We start from the raw sequence: 23958 nt of genomic DNA on the forward strand, positions 1-23958 counted from the left end.
ACACACGTCAATAAATATTTAAGTGCATTATTTCGAACGCGACAAATACTAGCTGGATGAAGTCATGTAGGTCCTACTATAAATGAATTATATATAGAATTAAACTATCCAGAAACAGTATGACGTGTAGAATACCTATATAATATTAAAAACACATATCTATAACTTGTCTATTATTCAAAGTTTGGTTATATATTTAGATTGTTATACATGATATGGAGGTTAAACTAAAAATGACTGGATTAATGATATTACAAAAATACTAAGGTTAGAATAATATAATTGCAAATATTAAATGATAATACATTATAAAAGTAAAATAATGTTAAATTGACCGCTTGACAAATTAGTAATTGATAACCAGTATTCGCCAATACCAACTCTAAACATTTATAAAACCTAGATTTAAATTGCAAATTAGCTAATCACATATTGTAAGTAAGCAATGATAATGTATAATGTAATTAATATACGCAGTACACTAGTACAGCAGTGAACATATTAAATACAATATGCATGCAAAAACGCTTATACAAACATGGTGTTATAACAGCCGCTAATATAAATTTCTTACAAAATAATATATTATTGTACAATAGATATGCTTAACAAATTATAAAATAAGTATGCCAATATAGGTAGTCAAGCAATTATAATTTACAATATTGTAGTGCTAGACGTTAGTATTGTATTACAAGTATGAAGTAGGTACTTAAAAATATATACAATTAAATAAGTTAGTTATTAATTATTATTAATATTAATTATTAATAATTAATAACTTGTTATATTAATTTTCAGTGATTGTGATAAAAGATTCAGTCCTTTTTAATTTTAAAATATAATATGTTATATCAACGTAACTTGGTAAGTTTCTAAAAAATTGTACTTTTGTGTGGCTAAAGAAACGGCTGCAATGAAAAAATCAATAGTCAAAATTTATCATCCGTAGGTACCTACCGCAGTAAAATGATCCCTCCCTTTAGTTTCAGAACGAAATTACATTTATTTTTCCACTGAACGGGACAGCATTTACCATTTTTCCCCATTACAAGATAGTCATCGATTTATTTCCCTGACAAACGAGACTCGGAGAGAGTACAGGAGAGACAGAAAAGAGAGAGAGGGGAAATACACATACACAAAACCGGATACTATTGTAATAATAATAATAACAATAATAATAATAATAATCGTAAAATATAATATTAAAAATAATGATAATAGCATATACGATATACACGACGCAGTTGAATGTTATTTAAAAATATAAAATACAATATTTTGCCACACGAAAAAAAAAGGATCGATGGAACAGAACGTGCATGCACACACACATTTTGTTTCACACAACCACAATAAATATTAAAGACTATGGTGTGCACACATACACACACATATACATATAATATTATATATATATATATATTATACACATACGCCGAACACAATAGTATGGTATTGGTTTATATTGTATAAATATAATAATATAGTGTTATGCTGAATAATACATTTTTATTATTATTGCACACATACACTAAGGCATTCTCGTTATTATCATTGTGCTGTTACGATTCCACCAAGACCCCCTAGCAGCTATTATTATTATAGTTATGGGTTATTATTATTATCATTATTATTATTATTATTATTATTATTATTATTATTATTATTATTATTATTATTACTATTATTATTATTATTCCGACTGTACCCCAAAGCAACTGCTACATTAATAAAATAAGTCTGATGTCGGAATAAAAATATATATTTGGTAACCCTCTTCCCCTTCTATCCGTTCATACTGTATTTATATATATAGAAAGACGGAAAGATATGAACAGAACCGAGGGGGGCTATAATAATAATAATATTTAACTATACAGTCACGTAGCTCCGCATTAAAGTAATTATTATATAGGAATATTATGTGTCTTTTTGTTCTATTCTCGTCTCTAACAGAGACGGAAGACTGGTGAGTGTGTGTGTGTGTTGAGAGTGAGAGAGAGAGCGCGCGTGAGAGAGACAGTGAGGCACGAGAGAAGGGAAGAGAAAATGTATAATATAATATCTGATGGCGTATATTATGTGTACACATTATAATAATATACCAAACGATTATTATTTTATGCCTGTGTATGTGTATGTGTCGGTTTTTGGGGCCCACCTGGGAACTGGTTAGCGTTGACGGTCTAATGGATATATTTACGGTGTATGTATGTGTTGTGTGCACAACCGGAATAAAATAAATATTAATATTTAAACATGGGCGCACTTCGCGAGATAATACTTATCTATTAAATAAAGGGTGGTGGAAAACACGTAAATAGGCAGGTAGGTTATAGTTTTACTGTGTCTTGAACGGAAACTGTCGTTGTTAACTTGGACGAGAAATTTGCCAAATCAAAATAAGTAAATTACTAAAATTTGTTTAATGTATGATATTTCAATAATTAGTAGTTATAATGGAAATATGAAAATATTTCTAATATTACTATCGGAGGTTTATTAATCTTTCATAAACAACAACTTTTACTGGCCTACTTAATTTTACGTTAACAATACCGTATAAAATGCAAAATATGCATAAATAAATTGCAATTTAAACAATAATAATACTTCGTGCAAAATAAAGTACATTTTCTTGGAACAAAATATACGCCGCTTAATTTAAGGTAACGTAATTTAAAAATTGCGTAATATATACCTACTTATATGCGACAATCAAAGCTGATCAATAACTTCTCCCTTACATAAAATTATGGACAACGATTGCGTACAATATATAATAGACAAGTATGTAATATTATATATGTAATTATCTATATATAATTGGAAAAAATATATTTCCCTCGTGAGATTTTATTGTGTAGATATTCATAACCTTAACTTTATATAACCCTATGCTTCGTTACAACAAATAATTATAGCGTACCTACATTGGAAGATAGGCGTATAAAAAACGAAATAAAAAAACTCTATCCTATTATCATAGGTAATAATATAATTCTTTATAACCTATAATCTATGTATTCTAGAATTGAATGAGAAAAAATAGTTCGGTCGAATTGAAATGAGTAATTAGTATACAACGCGTAGTTCCATTAGTGAGTTTCCAATTTTATTCGTCTCTAAAAATACCAATGAACATCTGTTGTTTTTGATATTTTCTCATTTGTCAATTTTTATTATAAATAAAAACATCTGTTTCAATCAAATAATATAGGGGCCATATAATATCAATTAAATTTTATATAATAAAATACATAATGCACGCTACTATAAAATAATAATATACGCATATTTATTTTAGCCAATAGTTCAAAATTTAACCCCTATATTATGTGGTCATATCACACCCGGTGCTGGTCCAGGTCACGAACCGGAGAAACAAATGGACAAAGAGGGGAAATAATGGGTTCTGAGCGAATGCGATAGAGATTAACTGGTAGATCTCACCGTAGAATAACATAGTACTCAACTTGAATACAATGAATAATTCCAAACGTTGATCCTCGTATGTTCTATATCTATGTAATATTTGTGATGACGTAATAGTATAATAATAATAATAATAATAATAATACATACATACTGGTGTATAGATTTAATATAATAATATATAAATCCAATAAATCCAATAAATCAACACCAGTTTCCTATCGTGAAAATTATTAATAACTTATAATATTGCACGCATCCGTAATAATTACGAATATATTATAATATATAATATTATATGTTATTATGTATTTAAATTTCAAATCATGGGTCACATAGAAAGATATACGTATAGTAATAATATAATGAATTGGCTATAATATGTATAGGTAAAACCTATTGAAAAATATTATTTTATTATATACCTAAATATTAATAGTATATACATTATACAGACTTATAAAGGATCCAAGAGTGAAAATGTAATAGGATAAAAAAAATTCAATTAAAAATGATTGTAAAAATAATATACAAATATATTGGAATTGATTATTATTTCGTTTAGCTTCTGGTTTAGATATCAATACAATTGTAGATATGATAATTGAACAAATAATATATTTCAACTATATCTATACTTATTCATGTATCAAAGTAATTTTAAACAATACAATGCAAAAAAAAATTAAAAAGCTCCACTATAGTATTTTTTTATTTTAAAATCTATGCAATGGTAATTATTTACAGATAAACACGTAAAACTTTGGTGTTAAAAACATTGTTTATTAACTTTAAGAAAATATATTCTTTGTTGTTATATAGTAAAGTTGTCCTCTTTTCATTATGTAAAAATGTCTTACCTAAGTTGTGAAAAAATATAAAGCTCTTAAAATATAAACGTTTTTCTTGCAGTTTTAATGGGATATGACATTTTAGTATTAATAATAAATTATATTATATAAATATATATTACAGTATATATTAATGGTAATGCATGTAATAATTTATTTACGTCACAAAAATTTACAGCTTCAACCAATATCATTAAATAATTGTATTTCCATAAAAATAAAAATGTATCCAGTTATTAACAGGCAAAAATTAAATTATAATTTACAGTACCTAGTTATTATTTAAAATGAGATTAAATCATGCACAAAGAAATATTTCATTAAATTACTATAGAAATGGACAGCAGATAGTTATAAATCATTACTAAAACATAGTATTCAGAGCGTATGATAGTTTTTTTTAAAAGAAAAGGAAAAAATTATTTTATGAAAAATACAATAAACAAAAACACGGCCGCTTAGCTGTTCTAGCAGTGTCAGAAAGTTGAGGAGGAGTCGTCAATGTCAATTAGTCTAAAAATTCATATTACGTCATATTTATAACCGATGCAACGTTGAAAGGGGTGTACAGGTTTAATAGTTAAAAATCAATCATCGTTTTGTGGTTCCCAATAAAACTCGAATAATCATGCAGACATTATAATACATAATTGGTGTTATACGGAAGATCTACAGGGCTATAAGGGCACCATGGTTTCAGAAGCATGGAAAAAAATAGTATGTGAAGTCTTTTCCATTGAAAAAAGAACCAGTGCAAAAAAAGGCATTTAATAAATGCTTTCAGGTAAGCGAAAACAAAAGTAGAACAAAAAAAAAATTGTTTGATAAAAAAAAAGGCGTCTACATACGGCGTATACAAGGGTTCCACGAAAGCATCGAACACAAACCCATTTTGTAACCTTCGGCGGCGGTAGCTAATATGATATATTCCAAATTCATAACTAGACGGTTGTGGTGCTTAATTAATGTACAGAGAGAGCTTTCAGTATTCTAATCGATATTTACAGAGGGTTCCCTATGCCCCGTGTCCCTGCGCCGCATTGTGCGTAATATTATTATTATTATTATTATTATTATTATTATTATTATTATATTGTGTTCAGAAATGAATAATGGAAACTATTACTGAAACACCATTCGGCCCCACGTAGAGACATTAAAACTATTTTATGTGCACATTTTATGCACAATGAGTAATCGTGATGTTTCCAGTTTTGGATTATTTTATATAGATAATATGTGCTGTATCCAAGCAACATAGTAACATACATCTCGAAATAATATAATTGTTCGGAAAACAAACGGACACTCTGATCGCACGCACTCGCAGTCGCCCAAAGAGTGTAACTAGGAAAAAAAGAATTGAGAAAGGATTATTATAATATCGTTTTTATACAAATGAATCATATATTATTATATTACTTTTAATTATTCATAGCCGTGTTTTTCTCGGTCTAGCTGCAGAGAACCATTATAATTTATAACGCTACTTTCACCGATATTTTCCCATTATTTCTATATGTACTCTAATATTAATAATTATTTTAATAACTTAGACTCGCGATATTATAAATAATATTATGTACTAGGTAGGTACATGATAATTTTATAGCACTTGCAATCGTTGGTACAAAGGAAAATCAAACATAAAAATAATAATATATATAAAATATTTAAGACAACCTATAATGTATACTTAAATACTTTAACATTATTACTCGTTTCGACAACTCGACGTACATAATAATATATAAAATAATATAATATTATAAAACACATTATCACACACACGCGTACACGCAAACGACACACACACATTGTGGTACACACATGACACATCAATTTATATACAGGATGGTTGTAACTCTTCAAAAATAATACATTAATATTATTTTCTTTAATAATGAATTTACTCAAATTTTGGTTTTTGGAATTTTCTAGTATACCATTTAAAAAATGTCCTGTGGGGATACAACATAATTTTTTTCAAATGAGAATTAATCTTTATTATCGTAAATTATTGTTAAGCGGATGATTTTTTAGGCACATTAGCCATGTACTCCAAATTTAAAATGTTGAACTCAAACTGTTTTGGGAAATTAGTTCTCGATTAGTATCTATTTCTAACTTATAATTCGAAATTTGTCAGCCGAAATTAATATTTCTATAGATATAAGTTGTTTCTGAATTACTAAAAATTGTTCATAATATAAAGATAATCGTTCTGAAAACGTTTACAAAAATATAATAATATATTTTTAATAATTATTAATTAATTTATACATAATAAAATATACTCGGACAATTTTTACAAATTAAAAAACGTTAATAGATCCAAAAATTTGATTTTGAATAAATTGACCAAAAAATAGTGGTAAGAATGTTCAGTGAACCCGGTATATATTATATATATATTGATATTTTTAATATTACTATTAAATGTATAAATAAAACTGCGCCTAATTAATGTTTCTACTAGAAACGATTGTCAACAAATATAATTATTATTTATGTGTTTTATGTATATGGAAAAAAAACATAAATTTATATAAATATATTATTATACAATACAATATAATGACAGGAACGAAGGTTTTACGTACACGATGATGACGATGATAATGATGATAATAGTAATAATAATAGTAGTAATAATATATTATATATTATGTAGAGTATCTTCTCTGCGTGTGTACTGTTTTGTGTCTGTGAATGTGCGCTCGCGCGTGGTGTGTGTATATATATGTGTAAAACCACTTGGGCACAATAATATATAATATGGATAGGTAGGTATATATTATAATGTATAATACGTTTATACGTACATACATAAATACGTATAACGTATAAATATATACATGTACGCGCTTAGCACAGGCCATTTAAATCCCGTTTATTCATATACAAACACACGTGTTCCATTACATCCGCATGTACGCAATGTATAAATAAGGCCGTTATTTACGATATTATAATATTGTGGCCGACAACAAGTCCGGCCATTTGGTCTCTATTGTTGCGCAAAATTCAAACTTGGTGCGTATATTATTATTATTATTATTATTATTATTATTATTATTATTATATTATAATATATTATATGAGTAGTATAACTATAATAATATCGACCTCTTTAAAACACGCGGTACTACACCGCCGCCTCCGCTGGTACCACTTCCTTCACCATCATATCCACCTCCACCATAGACGCAACCACACCACAACTACCTCCACCACCGCCGCCGTCACCACCGAATGACGGTGGCGTAGCTTAAGTCCGCCGAATCGAATGAAGATTGTCTCCCTGGGCTTACCAATTGTATATAATATGTATATCTATGTATGTATATAAGCCTCCACTACACACACATGGTTATATGTATGCGTACCTATGTATTATTATTGTGTATATACGTATATGATATGCCACACACTTCCACCTACGAATTATTATTTTTCTTTTATTTCATAAATTATATAATCATAAAAATAAAAAATAAAAATAAATAAACCTACAAGGCGGAATTGTTATTTTTATAATTAATGCATTTTTTTTACATTCAACCATATGTGTGTTTGTATTTTTTCTCTTTTTATTATTATTGCGAATAATACTAAAAAATATACATTTCGTTCGTGTTCGTGTTTATAAATAATATGTTTTATTGCCTCGCACGGTGTTATTATAAACTTTGTTTATTTCACCGTTTCCTGTTGGTAATGGTATAAAAATGGTATTTAGACGTGCAGGAGTCTTCCTCCTTTTAAATATATTTATATATTTATTTATAATATATGTATAATGTACATATAAAATATATAATCGAAAAACATCTTTATGGTATGGGGTAAAAATAAACGGCAAAACTTTAATAAAAAAAAGGGTAGCTAGGTAGGGAAATGCTCTAGAATTAATTATAACATAAATATTTCACAATTTGTTTTCGTATATATATAAAAATATATATGAATATAATATTATAATATTATATAAGCTTGACGAAAATAAAACGTCCTGTAGGCGGAAAAACTTCTGTAATATTTTCGGAGGCGTGCCGGTGGAAACTTTCATTTCTCGCCATTTTATGCAAATAAATAATTTCGAAAAAACACTCAGACGTGAAACAAGTACGTGACGGGTTCTTTTCTGGGAAACAAAAAAAGGGTTCCAAACAAATAACTCCGGGACACGACATAGAGATTGAATGACCCAACGTGTGTTATTCATATTATAACATTATAACGTACATCGATCCGCTGGAAATTAAATAACGAAAAAATATATATTGTCAGAGCAATTTTTAGCCCCCTGATACATACGCGCGTGCGATGAAAACACACGCACACACACACACACACACACACACACACATAAACACGGGCATTGGGCAATGTGAGAGTTCGAAAATTCAATTTGCGGCCCTCCATTTTCTTTTATTATTTTATTATAAGGACCGCCTGTGCGCTGTTGCAATTTCAATTAAATTTATCCCCAACGTATACACTATACAGTCTACTTATTATTTTTTTAATCATACATTTATTATACTAGTGTATACATATTATATATGTTTTTTTTATTTAATAATAATAATAATATAATATGGGCCCCGCATATGGGGGCCTTAATTATACGGACTCCTTTCCTTTTATGTTCATTCCCTATCCCCCTCCCGAAACCAATAGCTTATCATTCAGAATCCGTTACAAATACACTGAGATCTAATAATCTATGAGCAAAGGTACTTGCCTCGGCTTTGAGACAACCGCAACGGCCGGCGTGGTGTCATCCGTGAAACAATTGCCTATACAATAATATAAAACCAGTCCGGGGGAAAAATTATAGTTCATAAAATGTTATATTTATGATTTATCTCTTAAGATACATGTGTAGTACTAATTCTTACGTACACGCAATAGTGCATATTTTGATAGATTACAAGTATAATTGTATTATAACTGTCTTGATAACAAAAGATTATTATAAATTATATTATACATTTATAAATATATATTCGCAAATACATTATACACTTATGCCAAGACTTTACGTTCCAACTTATAAAATTACGACTTAAACAGTACCTATATTTAGCAAATGTTTTCGTATAATTAATGGAAATCTGTAAATATTTAAGGAATACAATATGATAACGAAACTTAAATATCCAGAATTCAACTGATAACCAAAGAAAAAAGTAGGTAATAGAAAAAAAGATGACATTTTTCATATTGTTATAGTTACAGTTTCGTCAAGTGTTAAAAAATATATTTTCGGTATATCAGTTGAACATATTTAATAATATTCGAGAAAATATTTTAATTTAAGAACAGATAAGAAGAAAAAAGCATAACGCCAACGTTTATGATATAATGTTGCACAGAAATATATTATATTTTGAAACATTAAATTAATATAAATGGATTTAGAAAAAAAAGGTTACATATAATATATTATGTACAAAAAAAATAACATATAATAACATAGGTGATACACCTCTTGTACGCCAGCTGTAGTTAATGTACCGGTGACCGAGTATAAATAAATGAGACGGTACGATCGGCTTTAAACGTCTATTATAATAATATATTACGTGCTTTTTTTTTATTATTATTATAATTCCAACTGTTACCACCACGTTCCACCTGTCTGTATTATTCAATCAGACGAGTGCATGGAGAAAAATATTTTTTTTAACATACAATTTTATAATATCTACATGATATTATTATAGAAAGTTCATATGATTACCATGCATAACCCAAAGACAATAATTATCTGGGTGGACTTAGTGACGACGACGGGTATGTTGTACAATATTAAAATAATGATAACAATCGCAACATTATACTGTAGTTCTTTTGTATTAACCTAATATTTTTTTCTTATGACTGTATTAATTGTGAAATCAAGTCACAGCGATTATAGGGTATTATTTTCCTGGTCATTTTCTCGGTGTAAATTAAATTTACTGTGATTTCAATAATAATTTTTAAAGTTATATTTGAATTATTACCATAACTAATACCAAATACAACAGTTTTGATATTTTTCAACAAAATATATAGCAAAATATAATGAAAAAAAAATAATTAGTAAGAGTACCTAACGAATCCAATGATTAACTATATAAGTAATTTGTTAATACATTTTCACTTTGTCGTTAACTTTAAAAAAAATATATTTTATAAATTATAATATTTTCTGGACGATTTTATAGTATACTATTTTTTTAAGTTCTATTAGGACTTTACATGGATTCCAAAAAGCAATAGCATGTATTATGAACAAGTTATGATAAACGATTTGATTTTTATCGTAGGGAGGGGGAAGTGGCCAATGGGGTTTCATAATGGGTGCTTATTTTTATATAAACCACCGATATTGTTAAGTAATTTAAAGACTTGGTTTAAGTTATTACTTAATCACATTGATGGTTGTAATTTTCAATATAATTTATTGATATGACTGATTTATCAAAATATGTTATATTTTTTCGCAATCTTACTTTAAATAAAATGAAGTAGAAAATTGTAAGTTATAAAACTTATAATATAATTTATTATTATATAAGTATATGTAGGTACATATACTAAAAGTTATACTCGTTCTACCCCTTCCTTCAAATATCAATAGTTTTTTTTTTTTATATTGACGTAAAGGGAACGCATAACATAATTAAACTCTTACTAAATTAATGTCCCTACACGTAAATTTAAAGATCCTAAGTCTACACAATAAAGTATATGGACGGTTAGCGTGTTTGGCGTAAAATATCGACGATGAATAATTACAGTGTTTGGCCAGTTTTTTATTATTATTATTATTATTTTCGAAGTGAGGGGTGCGCGCTTATATCGAACAACACACAAGCCTTTTTTTTTTTGACAATAAATAATAACCAAGGGACTTCCTCCAATTATACAAAGAGTGCAGCCGTCGCTTCTGCGTTCGCAATTTCCTTTATTAAATGTAAATCGATCGTTAATTGTTTATTCGGTCGACGCTCATAGCTCGTTTTCCGCCCCGAAAACTTGTATATAACTGAAGAGAATTATTTATTGGTTTTACCAGTCGTAAATTTTAAAAAGAAAAGTTTTGGCTGCCGCCGGCATTTGCGAAGTCCGCTAAGCCAACGGTGGCCGGATAGGGTGAGTGGTGTAGAGAACAGAAAATGGTTTAACTTAATTCGATTAATTAGTATTGGTAAATAATAAATTTAGAACAAAACTCGCCACCTTCCGGCATATCTACTGATGGCGGTGAACTTGCTAAAAGTTAGGTTGGGTCGACTAGAAATGTAGCTTATTATGAAGGGTTGTTATTATTATTTTTCATTTCACCTTTATAAGATTGTTTTTTCTTTTTCTACCTAGGAAATTATTATCCTAGACATATAAGAAGAGTTTTTAGAGACACAACAGTCGACGACAGTGGTAATTAAAATAATCCAAACAGCCGGAAGAATGAGGGAGAGCATTGTTTCGCATATACGATTGTAATAAACCCACATTTCCCCTTTCCCTATAGTTACTACGCCATAATACGTATATAACCTGCAAGATCAACCGTTGTTTTAAGCAATGCATTTTTTTTTAAATCATACTGAATGAGCGTGAACATATGAGAACATCAACACTAGAGTTCCTAATTATAATTTAAAGTATTAAATTCCTCACAAATGATGAGTACACTAATTTAAGTTCAGTTTTCAATATTAACAAATATTACTTCTATATATTATATCCTAGGTTAATATTAAACAAGATTTGCATGAACTCAACATTTAAGTTAATGAGGAAATTTAAACGACCGTAGGAGTTTTATTAGATGAGATATTTAATACAGTTTTCTTGTAGTGGATCGCAGAAATATAAGATTCTAGAAGGTATTATGTAATTAATAACTTGGTAATATTTACTAATTGAATAAAAACAATATAAGAATATTATACAAAAAATAAATATCACTGAATAATCGGAAGATGTTTATTTAAGCATTTTAACAAGCTTTATAAGCCCATTTAATTTTTTAGGTAACTTAGGGTATTAACTTTTTTATATTATAGAAAAAATAAGTACCTATTGAAAAAATAATTGTTTCATATGTAGGTAATATTTATTTATTGATTTAGAAACTTTAGGTATAGGTATTATACAAATTTATGTATACATTTTTTAAAGAATATTGTTTGCATTGTGTAATAAAAATAAGAAACTCTAAAAGAGAATTGCTATCCGCAGTGTGACATAAATGTATAGTAATTAAAATTAATGCTGGACGTTTTTTTAAATTTTTTTATTATTATTCTTTTATTGGAAGTAATTAACTTTAACGAGTTTAATTGTTGGCACAAATGTCACATCCCCGTTTCGCCATCCGCTTATTATTATTAGTTGTTTTCTTTTAATTGCTAAGTATAAATTAATTCCAATTAATATAATAAGAGATCATAAGGAGAGCGCGATATAAATCCACACAAAAGCCTACTACTTTATTTTGCTGGGATGTAAAATTTGTTTTATAGATTCTATGGTACGTTTATTTTTTGGTAAGTTCATAATTTAAAATTTGAAAATCTAACGATTATTTTCAGTTACATCATGGCATTTAATATTTAATTATTTTGTATGACTCATAAGTAGGTACACATTATTCTGATTATTCTGTGCAAAATGCATACGATTATAAATATAGTTAGTTAAAATGGAATTATATATTATATTATAACCAATAATAAAAAAGAAATTTTTTTAATATAAATAAATCATTTATAAGAAGATATAATATAAAACAACTACAAGGAAATAAAAGATAAACGTATGTATTGTTTTATTAGGTACTTATTAGATATTAGTTATTATTCCTAGTATTAACAATAATCCTTATGGTAAAATAAATGTATAAATAAAAAATAAATTATATCTTTCAATAATTATTTTTATATTATTTTATATTCTGACATAGGTATTTGTCGTTAAATAGTTTTCCAGGTACCGTATGAACGACAGCATTAGTAGCAATGAGAAAAATGATGATTTATAAATGTGCGTATATTTTTATTGACAAGCATTTAATTTTTTGACACGTGTCAAACAATTGACAGTAGTATAGACAACTCTAAATGTATTAGAACATATGCGTACCAACCATGAGTTAAATTAACATTTTAAAGGCATTTTAACATTTAATATTATATGAAATGAAATAGGACGTGTTTGCAACCAACATCTTAAAACAATCCTCAAATTTAATTAACATAATATTTTTATTTTATTTTTATATTTGAATAATATTACAATGACACTAAAATAATACAATCTAAATTATTTTATGATTCCTTATCTGTTCTACTTTATATACATGCAACCGCCTGGGGCTTTAGGGATTTATCATTTGCTATGAATTTTAACCAAGTCTAAAGTTAAGACCGATATTCACAGAACACGTTTTCATTCTCTTTTTCTCTCTGAATATAGTTATAATAATAATAATTATTATTATTATAATGAAAACATTCAAAATCCACATTTATAGTGACAACAATAATGGTGATCAATGAATATTTCGGACAAAAGTAATTTAACGGCAACAATGTCCTCGGAAAACAAGAGCTGCATTCTAAATTAATCGAGGCTAATTTTTGAACAGAATATAAATAATGGAAAAACTTGTCATCCACTAATGTCCTCTTATAGTAATAATAATAATAATAATAATAATAATAATGATAAATTATTAATTAAAAATCACAATCATAAAGGCTAATCGGTCTCCACGTAACAACAGTTATATTTTATGGTTTTATATGAATTCCCTACACAAACTACGCCGCTCACAGCCATTGTCATAAAAATATTTATCAATGTCTGCCATGAGCTTGGTAAAAGAAAGTATTTACTATTTAGGTATAATATGAATATTTCAAAATTAGTCTTTATACAATTAACATAATTTAAATGTATTATTGTTAATCTATGTAAATGGTTTTAGTTATTAAACCCGTTGGGTACCTATTTTGTTCAGAATAAAATCGTATGTTGTGACATTTTATGTCTATGGTACAACGACGCCAGTGAGTTCTTTTATAACTTTAGACGACGAATATATTATTAAATTGACTATTGTCACGCCAAAGTTAGTTGCAAAAGTTGAAAGTCTAATCAAAATGTGACAAAAATATAGCCAGTAACCTACTATATATAGGTTTAATGAAACACAGCTTATCGATTAGAAAATTATGGAACAACAATTAAACTAATCTATATATTAGAATCTATTTCTCTGAATTCAAGAAAACTAAAGCAACTTTAAAGCACATAATCTCTACTTGGTTCTATTCTCCTTTTTTTTGTAAATTTAAAAATGGCTGTCCTGTAATCAATATGTATTATATTCTCTACAGTATATACCTACATTATAATATATATATATTATATTATATACGTTTTCTGCTGGGGACAACGTGATAATAAATATTTATAATATTCATCACACTGAAGCATGGATTTGTGTATAAATCTGAATAAAATATTCCACGAAAAAAAATAAAACAATGTTTTAATTAAAACTATAGTTGGTACCAGCCTTTAGGGGTTTTAATCTCTATCACTGTGCCGGGAAACGGCATAGCCGAAGGTTTGTTTTTTTAGTTTAAAGTTTTACAAATTCCAGAAATTAAGTTTAATTTGTTTAAATAAATAAGCCCCCCAATCAGCTTTTACGAGAAAAGAGAACTGGTCGAAGAGATAATTGTATTACAAAAGAAAACTCTTCGTTTTTATTCCGTTAAAATTATAATAAAATTTCCAGATACACAACCAACCCTCCGTCCAGGGATTCGACGGAGAGGATATTATACTACAGGCATAGGCTAGGTATAAATTAAATTTATTGATCTTTGCGTATTATAATAATATTATACTATTATAATTTATAATAAAAATATAAAAATAAAAAAATGGAATGCATGGAATTCATCGTGGTTCAAATAACATTATAATGTTCCGTACAGCCATCATATACATAATAATATATAGGTACCTACATATATAATTTAATAACTTGTGTTTCACACTTAATGAAAATGAGATTTTAAAAATTGAAAAAAATTAAAAATTATTGGGTATTAACTATTAAGTTTGAAATTGACCAGCTGAGTCCAATATACGTAGGTTGTAATCTACGTTCTAACAATTATTTTTTTCATCAGGACTTAGGAGACCAGCTTCGTGATTTATTCTTTATAGTAAGTATTATATTTTACAATTACGATTATTATTTTTTATGCCTGTATAATATAAAACAATAAAAAAGAATTCAATTTGGATCTGAAACGTTAGCATGTAAAAATAACTATATTTTTTATGAAAATGGTAGAAAAATAAGTATATAAGTATTAAGTACTTACTGGGACAACTCATTTTGGATCTACCATAAAAATATATAAGCATCATAAGTGCATATATACAATATTTATTTATTAGGTAATATTACACATTAGTTTTCGGCAAAATATATGAAAATTAATGTCGGCAGATAACAATATGAAAATGAATGTAAACGCCATTTGTATTTTGTTGGCAGCATAATTTGTCAAATATACATACCTTTAGGTCATAACAGCCTAGTAATAAATGTTCTGTTTCCCACGAACATAAATATAAAACAATAGGCTATGTATTATTATTATTGGATTGGCCTACATTGTGGTATTGCAAAATACTTAACATAATAACAATGATAAAAAAAAAATACTTGGGCTACCGGAGATTTATAAAATAAATTATTTATGAATTTTGCTGATGGCTGTGTTTATAATAAATTTAGGCGTTATTTGCAATCCGAACGGAAGTTTACTTATTCTTAGGCATTAATTATTTACGAAAAACACAAAACCGATTCGTTTAGGTCAGTACAAAACAGCTCGATATACAGACGTCTGTCGTATTCCGTTTACAACATAAGGCACATATTATATATTTCCTCTTTTTCTCTCTCTCTCTCTCTCTCTCTCTCTCTCAACCCCTCTCACTCTCTCTGTCACACGCATACACGCACTTCTCTCTTGTTTTTCTTTCATCGTAAAAATAAATGAAACGACTCAACTTAGTGATTGATTTTCATAAAGAATGGATCGTTATCAAAATATGCATTACATATTATATTATGAAGTATGAAAACAAATGATTGCATTTAATATTAAAACGATTATCAAATAATCGTCACCACCGGTATTCAAATGAAAATCCGATAATTACATAGGACTAGGCTTATAACATTTTTGTTTATAGTTTTTTTTATCTCGGAAAAGATGTAACAGAGGCTCAAAAATTACATATTCATAACCGGCAATGAATATTCATTCTTTCGTAAAGTTCGGGTAATGTCGACTTTCGCCAAATGATAATAAAAATTATAATAAAAATGGAGTAATGCTTTGTATAGTGATTGCACGCATTAAATATATATGTATAATAATAATATGATGACAATAATAAAAATATAAGCGTTTTTGTCGTCATCGAAGTGATTTCAGGAAAATATAGCTTCTGTTCCTAAACTCTGTACTCACCTCTTTCCACAGCAGTTTCATCCTTTTTATTTTGTTTGTTATAAGTTATAAAAGAATTAAAAATATCAGATCAAAGTATGGAATTTGAGAATAAAAAAATTGTTGATAAAGTATCAAAAAAAAAAATACATAATATATCTTTTGATCCATCCAAAAATTATAAACCTAATTAGAATATGTATGGAATCCATTATATTATGTGTATTATATATCCATACACACTTTATAGACGATTAAAGTCAAGTATGTACATTCATTCAGAGTTAAATACATTTCATGATGAAAAAAAAACGTGGAATCAAAATACGAAGTTTACAACCGCAACTTGTAGGTCAGGGGTAAACATGCCGGGAAAGGGGATGCTATTTCCAAACTTTTAAGGATCCTTATAGCTTTTTCTACGCAATTCATTTTATCTTGCCTTGTAGAGGTGTTTTTACAGCCGGCAGCTTTTTTAAATTCGTTCATTTCAATTTGACGCTTAAAACTATAAAATCACAATTATTTTATACAACAATAAAAAATTAAATAGTTTACAAGGCTGCATTTTATTTTTTTTTTTATTTTAACAAATATGTCAGACAACATTTTGTTTAATATAATATACATAAATATAGTTTAACAACTAGTCATTAAGATTTAAAATTCACTCGGAAAGAGGATTTTTACCTTTAGCACATTATCTCTCAGGTAGGTTTAAATTACCATCCAGTGAGCATACCTATATAGCTACTAAATAATTCAACGTAACACACCACACACGACAAGTGTATTGTTCAACGAAAAGTTTAAACGCTTCATGAACACATTCCCGAACCACTTAAAGCAAAAAGAATAGCAACGATTTTTTGAAAAACTGACTTTTATTATATGCTAATCTTTAATTGTTTCGGTATTATATTATACAGGTATGTATAGTACCTATATACATCCATTTTTTTTCTGTATAAATACGGGTTACAAAATATTTCTAAATCAAGTACTTAATTGTGGAAGAGATTAAATAAAATTATGTACTTTTCTGAATTATTATAAAACTTTCTAGAAAGTACTTATTTTGGTAATGTTAAAATAAATATTTTGAAATCTACTATATGAACCCTCAACAAGTTACTCGGCAAGAAAAAAAAACGCAACTCTTGAGAATAATAGAATACATAAAAAAAACCGAACAATTTGACAATTAGTGTAAACTGCATTGTCTTCTTACCGACTGTATAAAAAACACATTGCATGGATACTTAAGAATTAAAAATAGAAATTTTTTAAATCGGCTGCGAGTGCTTAAGCCCGAAGATCGTTAATGGACATTAATAACGTCAAAGACTTATAATACTGGATGTATACAATACAGCTAGAAAAATGATGAAAATTGTATTTGTATTATTGCAAGCTTAGAAAACAAATGTATCGAAAACGACAAAAGAAAACCATCAATGCATACATATGATAATGAGCAATTTGCATAATATCTATATCATGATATATAAATAATATATATAGATCCCGATTTATTATATAATACTAGCTGATACCGTGCACATCGTTGCCCGTTAAATGTATCAACTCTATATGACTCAAACTTTGTTCAATTCGTTATTTAATATTCAGTGTATGGTGCTCAAAATGTATTTTAACTTTTCTGTTAACCGAAATAAAAATTCTGGTTCACAGCAGTACATTATCAGGTAGGCAATCTACCTGCGGTAGATCGCGAACACCGTGCTATTTGTACGTAAGTGTATGATTTAACTCTTAAGTATCAAAGTTATACCAAGTTTGTCGTTTTCACTTAATTCCACCTACGGTGGATTAATACAATCAATTTATACAAAATCCTATCCTAACCTAACCGTACTAAAATCTGATGAATAAAAAAAAAACAAATTTACCCTTTGTAAATTAACCTATTTTCTTCCCAGAGGTCTAATATACCCACAAACATTAATTTATATATATGTGTATATATATCTAACTATATAAATACATAGACTACAGCTCTGGAACTACTATTATCAGTTCTTCATGATAGTTCCAGAGTTTAGCCTGTACAGAGATTTTCATTTCACATTTTTGGACCAAATTGCAGACAGTGTAAAAATTCCATTAAGATCGGTAGTTTCGGAGTTTATCCCGGACAAACACGTAACACGAGATTTTTATATATAATATATATATATATAAGAAGATTATGTTCAAGAATCTGGGATACCACTAATAATAACATAATAATTCAATGAATTTGTTATTTTATCGATATAATTTAGCGAATAATTTAATTGATAAAAAATTAAAATAAATACTTTTGATAAATCATAAATAATTACGGAATTATATCTCGTACACATGTACCTTTATCGTCAGACATTTATATATTAAATTATTATTTTTATCTTATACATTAATTTTAAAATAAATATTTTCTATATTATTATTTATAGTGATAAAAGGAAGAAAATGCGGAGGAACATGCGTATGCATACAATTTAAATATAAAAAGGCGGAGAGAAAAATTAACATTGCGGGGTGGAATGGGGGTTCGGGTGAAAGCTTCGAAAAGTTGTGTGAACGAAATTACGGTGTCGGGGGAGGCGTCGGTGGTGGCGAGCGGTGACGTCACTATATACACGGAGGCGCATTCTGCCATTGTTATTGTTATATTAATAATAATAATAAATAGGGTTAACGGGCGGGCGTGCGGGCGGGCGGGTGGTTCAGGCAATAAATTCAACTTGCCTCATTTAACTACGACTAGCGAGTGAGGGGGAGTGTGAGAGGCAGGCAGGCGGCGTGAAAGGGAGGGAAGGAGGAAGAAGAGGGAAAGAGAGAGAGATAGAGAGAGATGAATATATATATAATATACATATTTTATTTATATATATAAACAGTGAGAATGAGGGGAAGAGGAGAGTATGCTCTTCAATCAATAACTCCTTTTAAACGTGTTATTACATATTACACACACACACACACTCACACTGTGTGGTCCGTTATTTATACCATAAAATATAATATACATTATACGTAATATATATATATAAAGATATAATATATATATATGACTAAAATAGATGTTGTCCCGGACGGGAGAGAAATGGGTAAAAAAAAAACCTTCGGAATAAAATATTAATAAATAATAATAAATGGTAAAATATAATGCTAAACGAGACGATTGTATTATTTAGAAGAAGATAACATTAAATATAAATGTGGTTGAAAATAACTCACTCTTTCTTCCTCGCGTATCATCTCGGCGATGCCTGGCTTTATCTCCATATCGTCAGCCACGCTGCTCGGCGGTGGTATCGACGACGATGACGACGACGACGATGAAGCGGACGAGGCGGACGGCGGCATGGCCTGTGGTGCCGGTGGCTGTTGTGACGACTGCTGCTGCTGCTGTTGCTGCTGCTGCTGTTGTTGTTGTTGTTGTTGATGTTGCTGCTGCTGATGTTGCTGCTGCTGCTGATGTTGTTGTTGTTGTTGTTGTTGTTGTTGTTGTTGTTGTTGTTGTTGTTGTTGTTGTTGTTGTTGTTGTTGTTGTTGTTGCTGCTGCTGTTGCTGCTGGTGGTGGTGGTGCTGGTGCACGTGCGACTGCACCTGCTGCTGGTGATGAGGGGCCGGGGGAGGCGGCATGTGGTGCAAGTTGAGCGGCGTGTCCGCGGCCGACGATCCCATGTCGGACATTACCGACTCTGGGCTAGCCACCGGTGGTGACAGCCTGTGCCGCTTGCGGGCCGGCTGTTTGGGAGATTCGGGTGATACTGTCGTGGGCGTCACCACGGTGGCCGCGGCCTGTGGTTCACATCCACCGCCGCCGGTGAGTTGTTCGTTGCTGACGTCGGCCAGACCGCGGACTTTCAGCGTCTCAGCAACGCGTAACAGTGGGCCAATCTGTTCCTGGTAAACGTTTATCTCGCCCTTGTACATAAAATCGACGACGGCCCTGAGCTCAGGCCACTGGACGTCTTTCAGTATGACGATCGGGTGCTTACACTTATTCTCGGCCAGCATGCTCTGGAAGTACGGGCTGCACGCGGACAGCACGATCTTGTGTGCCTTGAGCGTGTGACCGTCACAGGCGATCGTCACATCCACGAACGTGCCGTTCTGCAGCAGTTGGTCGAACACGTTGGTCAGGTTACTTTGGTAGTTGTTCCACCGCAAGCAGAACTGCTGGTTGCCGGAGCTGCCAGTCGCGCCGCAAGTCTTCTCGGCCGCCGCCGAGGACACGTCTTTGGAGCCGTTGCTCGGTTGCATGGTGGCGGAGGCGGTAGAATGAAAGTGCTTCAGCAGTGCGTATACGCGATTATTCGGACGGACTGTCGAGAAAAAAATTTCGGCGCGAAATTGATAAAAATCACGAGCTTACAGATAACGACGGTTGCGGGTGGTAAACAAAAAATATTTAAATAACAACGTTCGATCACCTTTGAGCACACGTTTTTTTATCAACGCGAAAACGCAGACGTAAGTGCGCGCGCGTGACGGACGAGAGCACCGGTCGCGGCGGAACTGACTGTAGTCGCGTCGGGTGCCGCGTTTGGCAGGCTGGTAGGCGGGCGGCTGGCTGTTAGGCGGCGGCGGTGGCGCGCGCTGACGAAAACGCCGGCCGCGGCGGGTGCCCGTGCCACGGCCGCAGTGTGACCAGAGGCCGCCGAACGAAATTACAGTGAATTCTCTATATACCGTATTGCATAAAAATAAATTAAAAAAACACAGTCCGCGTTCTGCAGCTCCGTTATTAATATTTATTTTTATTTTCATTTTTATTTTAGTGTAACACGCCTTGCCTTGTTTATAAAATTACCCTCCACCGGGTTGGTTTTACGATAAAATCGTTAATTGTTATACGAATCAAATAATAAGCGCATATAAATAACTCACTATACAGTTGTTGCTATATAGGTACAAGGACAAAAATGTATTACTACATTAATTAAATGTAAAAAATGTTATTTTCCTGTGCAGATTTTGTGTATATAACTTTATAACTGTAGGTATACTTTTTATTAAACACGAGCTTCGTATAAGTACCTACATGTCATATAAATATTTCAAAACAAATAATTTTTTTCAATAGATAACATTTAAAACTTGCGACATAATAAAAGATAATTTTTGTAATACAGGTATGTATACGTTCCAGGTATCAAGAATTTGTTCATTTACTTAAAAAAATATATATATGTTATTTAAAATTTAAATACCACAACATGCAAATAAAACTCACTCATATAACATTGCATGCACCAACACATAAAACTTAATTTTTATACCTAAATAAATTATCAAATAAATTGAATTTTAACTGATTTTTCTTAATTAATGACAGAAAGCTATAACAAACAAAAATTCTGTATTTTATAGTAACAAAATATTCCTATTATAGTATTATATAATTGTATTCAATTGTGTATGGGTAACGCGTATATTTATGCATTATTGATTTATTATTTTAAATTTAAACACATTAAAATAAAAATGTTATAAACGCATACTCCAAGTTTTTTTTTTTTAAATGGGTTCTATTGAAATATTATTAAAGAGTAAAAAGAGTTCCAGGAATTTTGGCAGAATTGTATTTTAATCGGATTTATTTGGAGTGAGAATTATAATAATTGTAAAATATAATATTAATTATTAATATATTATACTATAATTCTTAACTTATTCAAATGTAAAATCGTATTCCCTAATTTAAATTACAAATATCTACATAAAATATAAATTTTAAGATAATTAACTTTCGAAGAAAATGAATATAAATAATTTAAAGATAAAATATGTCAACATTTCATTAAAATATGTTTTATTGAGCAAACGAAAATATTTGTTTGTAGCTAATCAACATTTTAATATTGAATAAAAAGCAAACCATAGACATTAGACATCGTATTTTAACTGTATTTTTTACAAAAATGCCAAGTTAGAAGGATTATGTAGGCACAATACTATATGGAGTATGGATATTATACTACACGATATACTATTAATTTATAATAGTTACCTAAAACTTAAGAAAATGCTTGAATATTTTCAAATCCGATAACAATTTTTGAAAAATATTCTAATTTTTAGGTATAATATATATATTAGTATATAATATACTCAAATACACAATACATATTACATATTATTATACATTCAAACTAAACATTTATTTATTTTAATTACATAAATAGGTACTTATATTATACCTATATAGTAATATAATATTAAATAAACAATACAATTAACGCAAATTAATACAAGAAATTGTAGATATAGCTATATATTTTTAATAACTATATACATTTAAAAATTAAAAATAACAGTTTGAAATTTTATAAATTAATTTTTCTGCGATAAGTTTTTTTATATTGTTATTTAATTTTTTTACATTGTACCTATTACAAAATGTCATTGTTGAGATTAGCAATGGGTGTGCATACTCAGCATGAATAAACTAACCCAAACAAAACAAAAAGTTAAAATTATTAATGATGTTGTCATTTACAAAATTTGTTTAGTTTTATTCTTGTAGATAATAAATTATTTATATATATTTTAAATATAAATATTCCATTTTAAAATAAATACAATTTTGGAAGAGGTAATTAATGTCTCAGGTATTACTCGGAGCTGCTATATGAATAATAATATATAGGTACATATACAGTTTACAAATCAAATATGTTTGAATATTTGAATATACAATTTTATACCTACACAATATATTATATTATACAATTGTTTTTATCGCGATTTAATTTAATTTAAAATTGCAATTTTTAATTTTGTTCACCAAATTTGAAAATGTATTATATAATAGCTTATTCCTAATAATATAGTATATTTTTTTTATTTATATATATATATATGTAATTATAAAATGTAATTGTCTATTCAGTCCGGTATCATTGAGGTTGTTCGAGATATCTGGGGATGGCTTCTGATAGTTTTTAGTATCAATTTTATTTCAATTTTAAATAACTGTAAAAAAGATAGTTTTAATTTACTGAAAGTTATATTACGAAAAAAAAAATGTCGTAAATAAATATGTATCATGTTTGGGTATAATATTATACTCATTATATACTTAAGTGGTG

At 29.1% G+C, this 23958-nt stretch overlaps 1 protein-coding gene across 1 annotated transcript in view; it reads right to left on the reverse strand.

Moving 5' to 3' along the window:
• The window catches only part of LOC100163259 (protein bric-a-brac 1), a 44632-nt gene extending 23215 nt beyond the window's left edge, over positions 1–21417 (reverse strand). Inside the window, exon 1 of the mRNA XM_016802429.1 lies at positions 20096–21417. Coding sequence (XP_016657918.1) covers positions 20096–21127 — 1032 coding nt within the window. The 5' untranslated portion in view covers positions 21128–21417. The remainder of the gene's footprint in view (positions 1–20095) is intronic.
• Positions 21418–23958: the final 2541 nt, after the last annotated feature.

This window comes from Acyrthosiphon pisum, chromosome A1 (genome assembly GCF_005508785.2).
Source record: "Acyrthosiphon pisum isolate AL4f chromosome A1, pea_aphid_22Mar2018_4r6ur, whole genome shotgun sequence".
In the NCBI taxonomy this organism is placed as follows: domain Eukaryota; kingdom Metazoa; phylum Arthropoda; class Insecta; order Hemiptera; family Aphididae; genus Acyrthosiphon; species Acyrthosiphon pisum.